The sequence below is a fragment of the Mytilus edulis genome, chromosome 7 (assembly GCF_963676685.1).
Source record: "Mytilus edulis chromosome 7, xbMytEdul2.2, whole genome shotgun sequence".
NCBI lineage: Eukaryota > Metazoa > Mollusca > Bivalvia > Mytilida > Mytilidae > Mytilus > Mytilus edulis.
This window is the reverse complement of record NC_092350.1, coordinates 35,245,651-35,259,881: the sequence shown is the minus strand read 5'-3', so window position 1 is coordinate 35,259,881 and position 14,231 is coordinate 35,245,651. Positions and strand designations below refer to the sequence as shown.

General features: G+C 32.1%; 1 protein-coding gene across 1 annotated transcript; it reads right to left on the bottom strand.

Annotated features, from left to right (window-relative positions):
* Window positions 1-3,024: 3,024 nt before the first annotated feature.
* On the bottom strand, window positions 3,025-14,138 carry LOC139481338 (peroxisomal membrane protein PEX16-like). Its single transcript, XM_071264581.1, has 10 exons — window positions 13,971-14,138; window positions 12,435-12,547; window positions 11,533-11,666; window positions 9,788-9,905; window positions 8,201-8,297; window positions 7,468-7,623; window positions 6,554-6,626; window positions 5,764-5,883; window positions 4,932-4,996; window positions 3,025-4,327 (listed from the first exon to the last, which is right to left on the bottom strand). Exons 1-10 carry the CDS (start codon window positions 14,095-14,097, stop codon window positions 4,266-4,268), a joined length of 1,065 nt encoding a protein of 354 aa, XP_071120682.1. The 5' UTR covers window positions 14,098-14,138; the 3' UTR covers window positions 3,025-4,265.
* Window positions 14,139-14,231: the final 93 nt, after the last annotated feature.

Below are 14,231 nucleotides of genomic sequence, written 5' to 3'. Positions count from 1 at the left end.
TATAGTTGTAATTTAGCATATATTTTTATTGTAAATACCATCCAGATTTTCCTGGACTTTTACTTTTGGCCAGAAAGGAGTGGCCTCCTGTCTGTTTGAGATGCGCCCGAGTCAATTACACTTTTATAGAGTTCGACTCGTAACCGGGAAGAAGAAGAAGAAGAAGAAAGAAAAGAAGAAGAAGAAGAAGAAGAAGAAAGAAAAGAAGAAGAAGAAGAAGAAAACGGCAAAATTTCCTTAAAATTACCAGTTCAGGGGTTGTCCCATTCATCTGAAAATTTCAGGGCAGATAGATTTTTACCTTCTACCCCATGTCATATTTGCTCTTTCGGCTTTGGTTCAGAGATAAAAGTCAAAATCTACATTTTTTTTATCCATTGGTTGGTTGGCTTGGTCACCGGACACATTTTTAAAACTAGATATCCAAAATGCTGATTGTTGCCAATATTGGTTAAATTTGGCCTAGTAGTTTCAGAGAAGAAGATTTTTGTATAGTGAACGACGGATGGTCAGGTTAGGTTAAAAGCACGACCCATGAAAACAAACCTAAACCAAAAATATTCCCTACTTTGGACAGGCACACCATCATGCATTGCACTAAAAAATCTATTGAGATCTAAAGACAATAACAATCAAGGCCAAGGAGTAAACAAAGACTCATAAAACCAAAAGACATTTACATCAACAGTTATAAATAATAAATAAGAAGAAACAACACGAACTCCACTAAAAACAGGGAGTGAAATCAGGTGCTTCGGAAGGGTAAGCATTTCCTGGAAGAATATCAGATATGATTTCTGACACACTTTTGCCATAATGGCCAATCAGCTCATGATGGCGACCGTAAAATTTCTTGAGTAATGACCTTAATTTGATTGATTCATAGCCCTGTCTAAGCAACTTTTGAGAAAGCAGTATTCCTCGTTCAACAAAATCAACGTACTTTGAGCTAGCTCTTGAGTAACGTATCAATTGAGACACATATACTCCATATGCTGGTGCGGCTGGGATGTTGCTACACAGAAATGGAAAGTTGACTATAGGAAAATTAAAATCATCGCGTTTGTCATAAATTTTGGTATTCAACCTACCATCAGTAGTCATTTCGAGAACAAGGTCTAAATATGAAGCAGATTTATCTGTGTCGGTATTATCTTTAATTTCAAGTTAACTTGGATATATTAAATGTAAGTGATCACTGAATCTATTATTATTAAGAGACAGTACATCATCAATATACCGAAAGGTGAAATTAAAAGACTGGGCTAATTTCTTTTCTCATTTCTGTACAAGCCCTTGGAAAAATTCTGCTTCATAAGAATACAAAAACAAATCTGCAAGTAGAAGAGTGCAATAGGTACCCACTAAGATTTCAATAGTCTGTTGAAAGACCAAACCTCCAAATATGTTGTCAATTAAAAAGTCCAGCATGGCAGTGATATCCTCTTTGGTTTATTTTTTGCTTGAATCTGTATGATCTTTTACAAAGTAAGCTGAATTCCTGCCCAAAACTAGATATTTAAATTGTCTAGTGCCTTTTTTTGTTAAAGAAACATAAGCTGACGAGTTCTTTCAGTCGAGCTTTAAGTTTAGTATGTGGAATAGTGGTATAAAGAGTTGAAGAATGAAAGGTTTTAATGTTGGTACAATGTTTTAGTGATTGAGATTGTAAATTCACAGACAACTCTTTTGAATTTTTCAGTATCCACATCTGATTAACACCACTTCTTGAATATGTTGTTTCGGAATATTTCTGAAGTCCTTCTTTAACTGCAGTGAGTATGGCAGTAAGAACTTTAGAAAGGGGTTTAGTAGAACACGTGGAAGAACCTGCAATATACCTTTCCTTATAAGGATTCTTATGAAGCTTAGGAATCCAATATAAGGATGGAAGCCCTGGTCTTCATCCTTTGGATTAACACCAAAGGAGATTAGAACCAATTTGTGGTTTTCCAGGATTTCCTGCTTCGTAAGCGTACAGTGTATATGTAGGATTTCCAAGAGTGTTATTTATCCTGAGTTCCTTAATTAGGCAGTCAGTGAAGTGTTTCTTGCACACAAAAACAATATTGTTAGAGGCTTTGTCAGCTGATACGACAACATATTTGTCATGGAGGGAAGACAACTCCTCTATGACCTGAGGGTCTTTAAAGATGGAAGCAGCTTTGGTGCTTATTGACACTTTAAGCTTACTAGCACTTATCTGAATCAATGACCTCACTGATTTTACCCACTTGGAAAGGGTGTCAACCTCAACCTTTTCTCTTTTTGCCCAGTCTTTTGCATAATCCTCAACAGAATCCATTAGTAGTTTAACATACTGCTTCCAATTGATTGGCTGTGGCTCTCTGTATTTCAGACCCTTGGACAAAAGTTGTCTCAACTTGTAGTTATTGACTATGTGTAGGTCTCCAGAAATTAAACCTCTCTACTTGAATTAGAGAAAAATAGTTAAAAATAAAGATTTGAGATTAATTAGGTGCTACAATAAAAAGAAAAAGAGACTAAACTTCAGAGCATAAAATGGCAATCAATGGCAAAAAAAAAAAGAATACAAAATTGAAATAAAATTGAGAATGGAAATGGGGAATGTGTCAGAGACATCAACATGACCATAAAACATTCTTTTACAAAAATGTAGGAAGTATAAGGAATAACAAAGTACAGAAAAAATACATAATGCAAATCAGTGAAGAAAGCAACTTAAATTTATAAATTTGGTCCTATAACTGGTCAAAAAAGATAAAACATTATTTTTGGTGAATTATGTTTAAATAAAATAGGAACAATGGTTGTCACATTCAGACAAACCCAAACTAGATGTTGGATGAGTGAAGCCATGAATTTTAAAGAAGTTATCACTGTTTTTGTTATTGGGTTGCTGTCTCATTGGTGTATACAACACATTTCCTTTTCTTCATTCTCAAAACTTTCATATAATATATTTTGGATAAAAAAAAATCAGTGAATGAGCAAGCCAGCACATAGTCCTATATCTTTGTTGTATAAATTACACAAAAGTAATATATTTACACAATTTTAATAGTCAAGTACTTAATCATTGTAATTGCATATTCTGTATAACAATCAAGTTTCATAGAATTTTGATTTGATCATACAATTCTACTAATAATAAATTATAACCTGTAAAATATAATATAATGTACAGTAAGCTTGCAATTGGTTTCCAATATTGTCAATCTAACCTGTATCATGTGTATAGGCCAGAAATTACGAGGGTAATCTCAATTTGTATTAGAATGTTAATTTTTAATAGGGTTACAGTGAACATAACACAAATATCGAAGAAAACTAAACCTTTTGAAGGATCATGAGCAAGCTTGAATTACAGCTGTGAAATACTTCAGACTGGACCTTGGGAATGTGTCAAAGAGATAACAACTTGAACTAAATGCAGAAAACATAATTCTACTTTGAAGTTAATTTAATTATTAAATATCGCCATTATTATAATAAAATTATTATTTTGTGTCACTCACAACAATGGTCAATGGCAGGGATTTCTGGAAAAACCAGTCAATTGTTTTTGTTCATTTAGTTAATTGTGTACCATCATTTACCAAAGAATATTAAAAGTCTAGATCTGGTAAGTGCCAGAAAATGTGTCATGAGAAGGCAGACAGTGAACCAGAATGAAACTTATAGTATGCAATGTTTCTGACATTATTTACAAGTAATAAAAGATGGATTATTATGTACACATTTTCTATAGGATTTCAACTAGACATTCATGCTTATTTGAATTAATGAGAATCTGAAAAACCATTCAGATAGTTTTTATTTTACACATGATAACTGTTACCCTTTAAATTTTTAGTCAAAGCCTCCAAAATATTATGGTGTACCTACACGTTGACATTAATTGAAAGGTTTAGCCCACATTTGGATAGCACTGAACATTTAGTAACTGTCAATCAATCAATCACATTTGGATATGATCCAGCAAATCCTATCCCACTTCCTTTACCCATCACAACCATGCTGTGTTAGCCTAATTGCTATCAGTAAGAATACCTTGCATAATACGGCATTTGTGAAAACAATGTACACCAGTTACCTTCATATATTTGATATTTTTATCTTCATTCCTCTCAGTTGACATTTTGAACAAAAATCAAGCTTCGTATAAAACTGGTGACAAAATTGATGATATGTTGTAACTCTTAATGTATTAGAAATAAAATTCAACATGTGTACAAAATAAATGTTTCTGTTTAATACACAATTTAAAAATTTGTCAATAATTATGTTGACCACAAGTAGAAATAGACTTTCTGCCAGGCAGGTAGGTACTGTGCCAATGGACCTGAAACAAAAGTAAAATATTTAGTAAAAGTGTGTCAAAAACATTCAACACTAATCCTGCATATTCACAATTTCTCATAGCTGAATGGCCTAAGTAAATCATCTTGAATGGTGACATCCTAGTCTTGTCTAACTTCTGTCCTCTTGAACAGATTTACTTACAACTTGCCTAAACTGAGCTTCTGACATTGTACTTGATCATTATTGGAGACAGTATGATGACCCCCAGCTGAAAATATTTCGGTCACTGTTGTTGGGATGCTGTCCAATTGACATTTAACCAACATGATCCTTTTTCATATCGCATGCTACATAAATTGTACAATACTTTGTTAATTCCATAGTAAAATCAGGGTTTTAAAGCAGAATGCACTGGTCATTCAATTGTTTTTTTAGTCATTTAAATACAGCTGTTATTACACTTTTACTGCAGACCTCGCTCCTAAGTTGTACATGCTTTTGTTTTACATATTTGTACCCACATGTGACTGTTATTTTCAGATATTAATTAAACGAGGAATGCTATTTCTGTGCATCAGATGTTAACTTCAAATTTCTTAAATAAAATCATAGCTCTTATTTCTACAAAAATCCATAATACTTACGTAGAATTAAGCCAGTTAATGGAACATGGTCAGATATAAACTGTAATGTGGACAATATTTTGACTCTGAAATTAACAAGAAAATGTTATAGACATTGACATGATAAAACATTATAACTTTTATATTCTGACTTTTGTTAACCCTTTGGGGCAGGGTTAAAATTATTCAATTTAGCTTCTAATTAAATATTGTAGATGTTTTGATTTGCAGGTTTGATTTTTAATAATCATATCCAAATCATATACATTTTTGTACAACAAAGTTTGTTTTTTTCATTTAATTTCCTTACGTTTACTTTATCAGAGTGCAACTATTTAACTTTAAGGGAGAGGGTATGGTTTTTTTTGACTCAGAAAAAAATTTCACAAACATTTTTTGTAGTTTTTGAAGCTATCAATAAAATCATTTTTTTGTTTGTTATCTGCTCAACCACAATATATTTTCCCATCAAATTGGGCATCAGGATATATATTTACCCCCCTTGATTATCAATGGCCGTTCCCTATAGAAGTAAAAACATAATGAAGTCTAAAATATAATAATAGAATTTAACAAACTATTTTTTTTTGGAGAGAGGTCTTCTCTTCTACAAAAATTATTATCATGATAAATGTTAGTCCCATAAAAAGGACTCCAAGCTTAAATAAGTACATAAATCTGACCAAATGGATGAATATTCAACAGATTGATGCAGCTGCCTAAGTCAAAGCAAACAAGTTCTTATTGATCATGGTAATTCAAATAAAGCACTTATGAAAAAGCTGTTGTTTTGTCATCATTCTGACTGGTTTGTATCATTTTAACTTCAAATTCCTTCACTAATTTCACTTACTTGGTATGTCTATCATACATAGGAGACTTCAATAAATATAATAATAACATGTATGTCCTTTTCTTTATCTCCTGTTTTTCTTCTTGGTTAAGGTCTTGAGGGTCACCAATCATACATAAACTGTAATAAAAGAAATGTTTACTTCATGTATCAAAATGGTGAACCGAAAATTACAGGTATTTCAAATATTAGATAATTTAATAAAAGATTTCAAGCTGGAAACAAAATAGGGCATTTCCTTTTCAAGTAAATATTTTTGATTTCTTTTGTTTGCAGAACATGAGACCGATTTAAATTCTTCTAGATTATTAATTAAATCATCCCAATTGAATGAGAAAAAATGTATAAAGTTATTTAATCTGTGAATGGTTAAAACAGATGGAAAACTAAGATCAAATGCAATTATTTTGAAAAAAAAATGCTCCTGACTTGATATATAGATCTTTTTAAATATGTAAGAAAGTCATCAAACTATAAATTATGTTTTAAAAAAAAGACGATTTAGACTGTCTTATCTCTCAAACAGTAAGCATTTGATTGTCTTCTATGCTTTCTCAAATGCATACAAATATGTGTGATTTGAAAGTGATTGATGAAAAAAAAATATCAATATACCGGGAACAGTGTTCTCCCCAGAATTTTTAAATAGCACCATGGCATCTGAAATAGAAATTATTCCTTAAAATAATAAAACCATAATCACAATATTTTCTATCATAAAACCTTTCCAGATAGCATCATCTGAGGAGAACACTGTATAATATAATGCAATCATTAATACAAAATGTACCTTGAAACATCAGCAAATCCAGATAACAAGTAAGGCTTCCAAGACTCTATTCCAAATAGACGCATGCTACATACTACAGATATTTAAGGAAAAACTACAATGAACAACAATATTTTCCTGTAACTTAAAACAAGTGTTCATAATTTCTAATCATGTAAAATGCATCAACTTTGCGATCTTAATGTCAACAGTATGTACCAATAATCATGGCTGAAGTAAGTACAGGTAGAGGTGTTCCCAAAAACTAAACAAAATTGTTAAAACTGAAAGACACATTTTTCTCACAAAAATAATGCGAATTTAAGCTGCATATTAGCATCAAACAATACATTTTTGAAGGTAAGAACATGCTTTATAATTAAAGGATTATCACATGTTTTTTTGTTTTTTTTTATCTACAGCATCATTTACAGTACAGACAAATGTCTACTGCCAAAAAATGTAAGTTAAACTTAACATTTGCAAAAATAAAAATAAATCTTATGGTAGACCATATCAGAGGGGGGATATGACCTTTATCGGCACTCCGGGATCGTGTGTTTTTAAGCTTGGGATTTCGGGATAGACCCTTTTGTGATCCAGGAATTCTTTTTTCGAATTTCGGGATGTCAGGATTTAAATTTATTTAAATTCGGGACCTCAGGATTTCGTGTTTTTAAGCCTGGGATTTCGGGATCAGGACCCCTCCTACCACCCGTCATATCAGAGAAAGAAAAGTATTTCAGAGAGTATTCAATCTTTGACAAGATATATCAACTTGTTAGGGGATCTCCTTCAAAGCTTGGAGGTTTATACTACAGGCTGAATAGCATTAGCAGTGGTAACTTGAACTGCAAGGATTCACTTTGTACAATGTAAATCGTTTTTTACTATTATATAACATTTTGAAGGCAATGATGTAGTGAAAAGGATACAGTGTAACAATGGTTTGATTATATAAAAAGTTTCTGCATATAGTCTCTGCTTCGACAATGACGTCGGTGAAATTCCGTATGGTAATTTTTTGCTTTTGGAATAACTGGATTTTTCTTCTGAAGGTAACTTCCATGTTCTGAAGTTGATTGGAGGTGCTGACAAAAAAAAAGAAGATAATTAGGTATAGTGAGATTATAAATAAAATTCATGTACATTTATAGACAGAGTAACATCATTTAAGTATTAACAACTATCTTGGATTTTTACATTATACCATTTTATTAATTGTCCTTCTTTGGAGAGCAAATGAAGTCATAAAAATGTCTACAGGTTTTGGTGGATGGCTTATGTAATTTCTGCCTATCACAATTTCTCTTATTTATATAATGTAAGGTATGTTCATGATGAATAAGCTGATGCAAAAATGAGATCAGAAATAAGATGTAGAAAACACTGATATATTTAGTATTTAGTTATTTGTTGCATATGGTTTTATTTGCTCAAAGCCAATTTATCACTATACAATTATCTGTGTCACTTAGTAAGTTGCAGGTGCCCTTGACTCTCTATCTTAATTAAATAGGATTGTCAGTTTTCAAACCAAAGATTGGTGGTTTTCTCAAAGCACTCCAGCTTCCTCCATTAATAAAAACTGACTGCCACAAAATAGCTGCTGAAAGGGGCGTCAAACAAAAATCAATCAATCTATCAATAGCACAATCTTCAACTTACATGTTGAAAGACGTCTCATTACTTTGCCTGAACTTTTCAATGTAAAAGTAGGACTTTCATTTTCACCATCTAAATTTTCTTCCAAATCAAGTAGTTCCTACAAAAATATAAAAAATGTATAATACATGTAATACAATGTTTATACTAATCGAGGAATGATACATCACCCCTGGTTCAACCATCTCAGGCAATTTTTCAAGGGAAATTTTCAGGATTGGATTTTGAAATGGTGAATATTCCAAGATACCTGTTTTTTCTCTTACAAATAGCAATACATGGCTATAAATGTATTATAAACCCCATTGCTACCAATAGGCATTCTAACAAAGTTTTATAGATAAGATTGAATGTAAGTGATAATGATCTTGGAGATTGCATCTTAGGGAAATAATATAAATTATAGTTAATTTCTTTTTATCATGTTTATTTCGACAATACCAGATGCTTTTTTTCAAGACAAAACAAACAAGAGGCTGTCACAACAACAGCAAACCGGATTTATTAATATTTATTTGTGTCCTGGCAATATCACAAGAACCATTACTGATGAATGGTGAAAGTGAAAATCGTCAATATCAAATTTGACATCCATTTTGTCATCAGTATCAACATATTAAAATTTGAAAAGCTTAGATTGAATGGTTCATGAGTAAACGCAACAACGTGAATGGAAACACCATTTTACAATCTTTCAAGAACCGTAACGCCTGAACGGTAAAAGTCAAAATCGTCATTATTGAACTTGACCTCTATTTTGTCATCAGTAACAACATATAAAAATTTCAAAAGCTTTGGTTGAATGGTTCATGAGAAAATGCACGGACACGACTGGAAACACCATTTTTCAATCTTTCAAGAACCATAACTCCTGAACGGTGAAAGTCAAAATCGTCATTATTTAACTTGACCTCTATTTTGTCATCAGTTACAACATATTAAAATTTGGGAAGCTTTGGTAGAACAGTTCATGCGTAAATGCACGGACACGACTGAAAACTCCATTTTTCAATCTTTCAAGAACCATAACTCCTGAACGGTAAGGTCAAAATCGCCATTATTGAACTTGACCTTCATTTAGTTGTCAGTAACAACATATTAAAATTTTAAAAGCTTTGGCTGAACGGTTCATGAGTTAATGCACGGACAACATTTGATTGCCGCCCGCCCGGCAGCCTGACTGCTTGACCACCCGGCCGCCCGCCGTACATCCCCAAATCAATAACCGACATTTTTGTCACAAAAATCCGGTTAAAAACTTGAAAATCTCAGGGAAATCTTCAAATGATCAAAATTTAATCTTCTTATATTTAAAATACCCCCCCCCCCCCCCCAAAAAAAAAAAAACCAACAAAAAAACCAACAAAAAAACAAAACAAAATAAAACAAACTCTTTTGGTCTCTTTTTAAATTGCTGCTAAGAAAACAAAAGAATGTGATGGTAAAATCTTATCAGGATATCTATTGTTGATGTGGACTTCATGAGTAAAAACATCACAATATGGTTGTATTCATGCTGAATTTGGAATGTAGTGCATCTGTTCTTGTATTAACATAATTCAAGCATCAGTTAACGTTACTACTGTTTACCTTTGAAACACTTCTCTTTAACTTGGGTAAAAGTTGGTCCCTATCAAGTGGAGGCTGAGGAGGATTTGTCTGAAACCCTCCTTTATGTTTCCAAAGCAGCATCATCCTTATAACTGTCCTAAAATAAAATGAAAGAATATATAAGAATTTGAAAATCAGGGCTCACACTACTTCAGAATTATAGGGAGAAGTGACTTCTCTTTTTGAAACTGATAGGGAGAAGTGGTGAGATTTGAAAGAGAAGTGCTCATTCGCGCGGGTGGGCTACAATGTTTGGATTTTACAATAGTACAAAGGGCCATATGTAAATAATGTTCTTTTTATGTTGTTCAATTCATATGAGTAAAAAATTACAATTAAAGTAACATTTGAAATTAAAAGTTGTTTAAGTTTTACTAAGGTTCTTGTGAGAAACTACCAACTAAATATCTAGCACTAAAAAAAATAATTTTATTTTAAAAAATGTAAAGAAATTATATCAATTACAATTTAATTAAAAATTATCTTGTGTATGAAATTCAGTGTTTCTCATAAAAAAAATATAAAAGTTATTAAGCTGGGCCATAATATATTGATATTAGTATAATAGTCTCAGAGTTAAGCAACTTTAATCAATAGTTTGAAACATTCATAAAAAATATAGGGAATTATATACACCAATCAATTAGATGTAACCAAAAGTCTCTTAATGCGTGTGGGATGCGTAATTTTTCCCTTTGGGATCAATATTCTTCTGTCAGCTGTTCCATCCGTGCGTCTGTAGTAATTATTGTAAAAGTACGGATTTCGGTCATAGCTGGTCCGGTTCAGATCCGTAGTTTAGAAATCGGTCAATGGCGGAAGAATGCAAGAAAATTTACAAAAATAAACGATGTTTGACAAGTTATTTGGAAAGGAACATGACGGTTTTAATGCAATAAATGGATTAAACATTTACTGGAGGCAACTTTTATCACCTTTAAATGAAGTAACAAACTTATTTTGCCGCCAAAATTTAGGTTGATGTACGTTTTCGAGTAACAAGCACCGGAACTTGCGAAAATGCACGAAGTGATAAAAAGTTGTATTTTTATCAAATAACCTGATACACACTGCGAAGACAATGCTTCAACCTCTTTTCTAAAGATAATGAATAGTTTATGTCTGAATTTCTTTAATTATCAGTTAAAAATTAATGTTTCATCAACTTGGTAAAAATTGAAAATGTCTGATGATGGAAGCGACTGAAAGCGACTTTCGTCAAGAACAAGGCGACTTGTTTTCGCTTTTGGGGGTCGGGGAAAGCGAAGTGAAGGTCGGGAGGGCGACTTCTTCGCCCAAGTCGCCTGGTAGCGTGAGCCCTGAAAATCAACTGTTTTTTTAAATCTTCCAAATAATATATAGGGAAATGACATCAGTATTTTAATAACATTGTTCAATTTTGTTGTAAAATATAACAATGGGGCTTTAAAATTTTTACATTTAATGCAAAAAATCTAACTGTCAAATACTAGTAGTCAAATTAATATTCAAGAGCTTTACCTAGCTCAAAGTGACATCAATAAAATTAATATTATTCTGAAAGGCTTGAATAAGTTTACTATTATTGCATGGTAAGGGGCAATTACAATATATACCAATTATGTCACTTTTCATATCAAAGTTTTAACATACCAGGCCATACTACTTTTTTCTATGGAAATTTGGTCATTCTATATATATATCTACATAAAGCCGAAAAATGAGTAGAGAGATTGCCTGTTTACTTTGTGAGCTGTACAACTAATATAATGAACCATCTTCCTGTTTCTCCCCATGCTCTCTGTGCTGCCATCTCTAGAAAAACTTCTGCATACTGTAAAACTGTTAAAAATCTTTTCCATCTTTCTACTGGAACAGACTGAAATAAGAAAGAGCATACTTGTACATGTAAAACATTGATTTAATAGTTTAGCATTTACAAAAGTCAGTCATTTACTTTGCATAAACTTGAAAGTTGTAAACATATGACACTGTTTGACTCAGATTTATACATCCAATATCTGTCCAAAATTATTTTTTTTTCTCAATCTGGCCAAAAAAAATGGTATGTGTGTTTCATATTGCATCTTTAATAAAAATAGGGAAGATAGCTATAGGTCATGTAGGTAGGGATTTTTTTTTTTATTTTACCATTTGTTTTTACATTGAGTCTAAAGGAGAGGCATTCTGAACAGTGCGTATTAAAAAAATGGAAAAAAACAACAACTTAAGGGTAAGCTATTTCTTTAGCTTAAAAATATGGAGGGTAGGGTAATAAGAAAACCACATCTTTTTTTATTTGGCCTATAAGACTAGGATGTTATTCGCTACTTCTCAGTATTCAACTATGACGACCAACCACAACTTACTTCTAAAATCTTGATGAAGTAGTTAGTTACAATTTGACTAAATGATAAATACCAGTATAAAAAATTATATTCGATTAATTGTTTAGTTGGAAGCCCAGAGTGGACAGCATGTTTTGCTCTGGTTTGTGATACTTTCATTGGTTATTGAAGATAAAATGTATTACTTTGACATCACAGATTTTAATTGCTTGTTCAAATTCAGTATTACTATTAGCTTCAACTTTAAACATTAATATAAATACAAATGTACATGTTGAATATAAATTTGACAGACTTACTATGTTTTTTAAAACTTTGGCTGTCTGTCTGAAGATGGTATCATTTAGTAAAATCAGTAAATTGGATGCCAAGTAGACAAGCTCTGACAAAACCTGGGAATCTTCAAATCTACCTGAAAGACAAAAAGACTTAATTGGTTAAAAATGTATAAAAGACATGAAAGAGATCATAAATGACTATTTTTAACCTAATCACATTTAGGTGACTTTTTATTGTTCTATTTGGCATTTTAAGTGTCTGTCTCTTTTCATTCATCAAATGTTCATACATACACATATCTGATTCCATACATACATGCATTTATTATGTAAAAGTCCCCCAAAAAGAAAGGTTGCCCAGTAGCAACTATCAGATTTGGACCACACCAACTTACACTTCAATTCAGCCGATTAAGAGAGGGGCCCTCCCCCCTTTTTTGGAAAAAAATTGGTTGCTTATATAGTGAATCACTGAAGCATGACAATAGCAAGCCCCCTCTTAGGCAGTCAGTGTGCCCCCACTTATGAAATTTCTAGATCCGCCAGTGGTTGTTGTTCCAGTATTTTTTATGTTGGTAAAATTATCTTTCTACTGTTTCTTTTTAAAGCCCTCACAATTAATGCATGTAAAATAATTGATCTTAGTTCAAAAACAGTTTCAATGGTTCCAGGATCATCCTACGAACATGATGAATGTGACTTATAAGATATTTTTTGTTTGTGGGGGTTAAAATATGATTGTAGGTCTATTTTCCATATGCAAAGTGACCTTAGAGTGACCCCTCATAAAAATCAGGTGATGGCAATACGCATGGATCTGTCACTGAAATAAACTATTATCTTATTGTACATGTTAAACATGTTTCCATTATCCATGCTTCTTTGTTGATTGTTTACTATAAGGTGACAATCGGTAAACTTTGGCTTCAAAAACGACAAGTAATGAGCAGCTATATTTTCACATCATAACAAACAGAGAGAAAAAAAATGACAATTATACGATACATAATGTCATTTGTATAAATGATAAAATCATGCACAGAAGTAGTCCAAATAATTATGACGTCTTGAAAGGCTATTCTAATTTTTTTCTCTGACGCCGAAGGAAGGCGTCAAAGAAAAAAATTATAATAGCCTTTCAAGACGTCATAATTATTTGGACTAGCACAGAAGACTAACATGACTAAGTTGATGATATATACATGCATGGGTTCAAGAATTGGATAAATATTAATTTTCACCAATCTGATTAAATCACTCGTTTCAGATGACTTTAAAGTTGGAAACCAAGAAATGTAACAATGATAAAATCTGAACCATGACCTTTGGCTTGTTTAAAAAAAAAGCAGAATCATTCAATAAGAGTATTGTTTCATCCCTATTTTTAAGATGATATATATGAGAAGAATAAACCATTAAATAAATTATGTATGCATGATGTTGCCTATCAAAGAGGATTTTGTTGATCATATGAAACTGAAAGTAGGATTAAAATCTGAGTTATCCACCCCTTTTTAAGATTTCTTGTAAACATTCTTCATTAACAAGATATTTTACCTGCTATAACATATGACACAACTTTGAATGTGGATTCTAGTTGACTGACAGTTTCGGGATTTTCCCTCACTATCTTCTGATAGCGTTCCCATACTTCTCTCACAAAATCTGATGCAGCTGAGGCCATGGTCAACACAAATATTGGCAAAATGAATCTGAATACCAAAAAGTATGATCTTTTTATTAAAAAAATGTTAAATTTTCAATGTCTTGGCATCAACTGTAAGGTAAACGAATTGTTATAAAAATAGAAAGCATCTA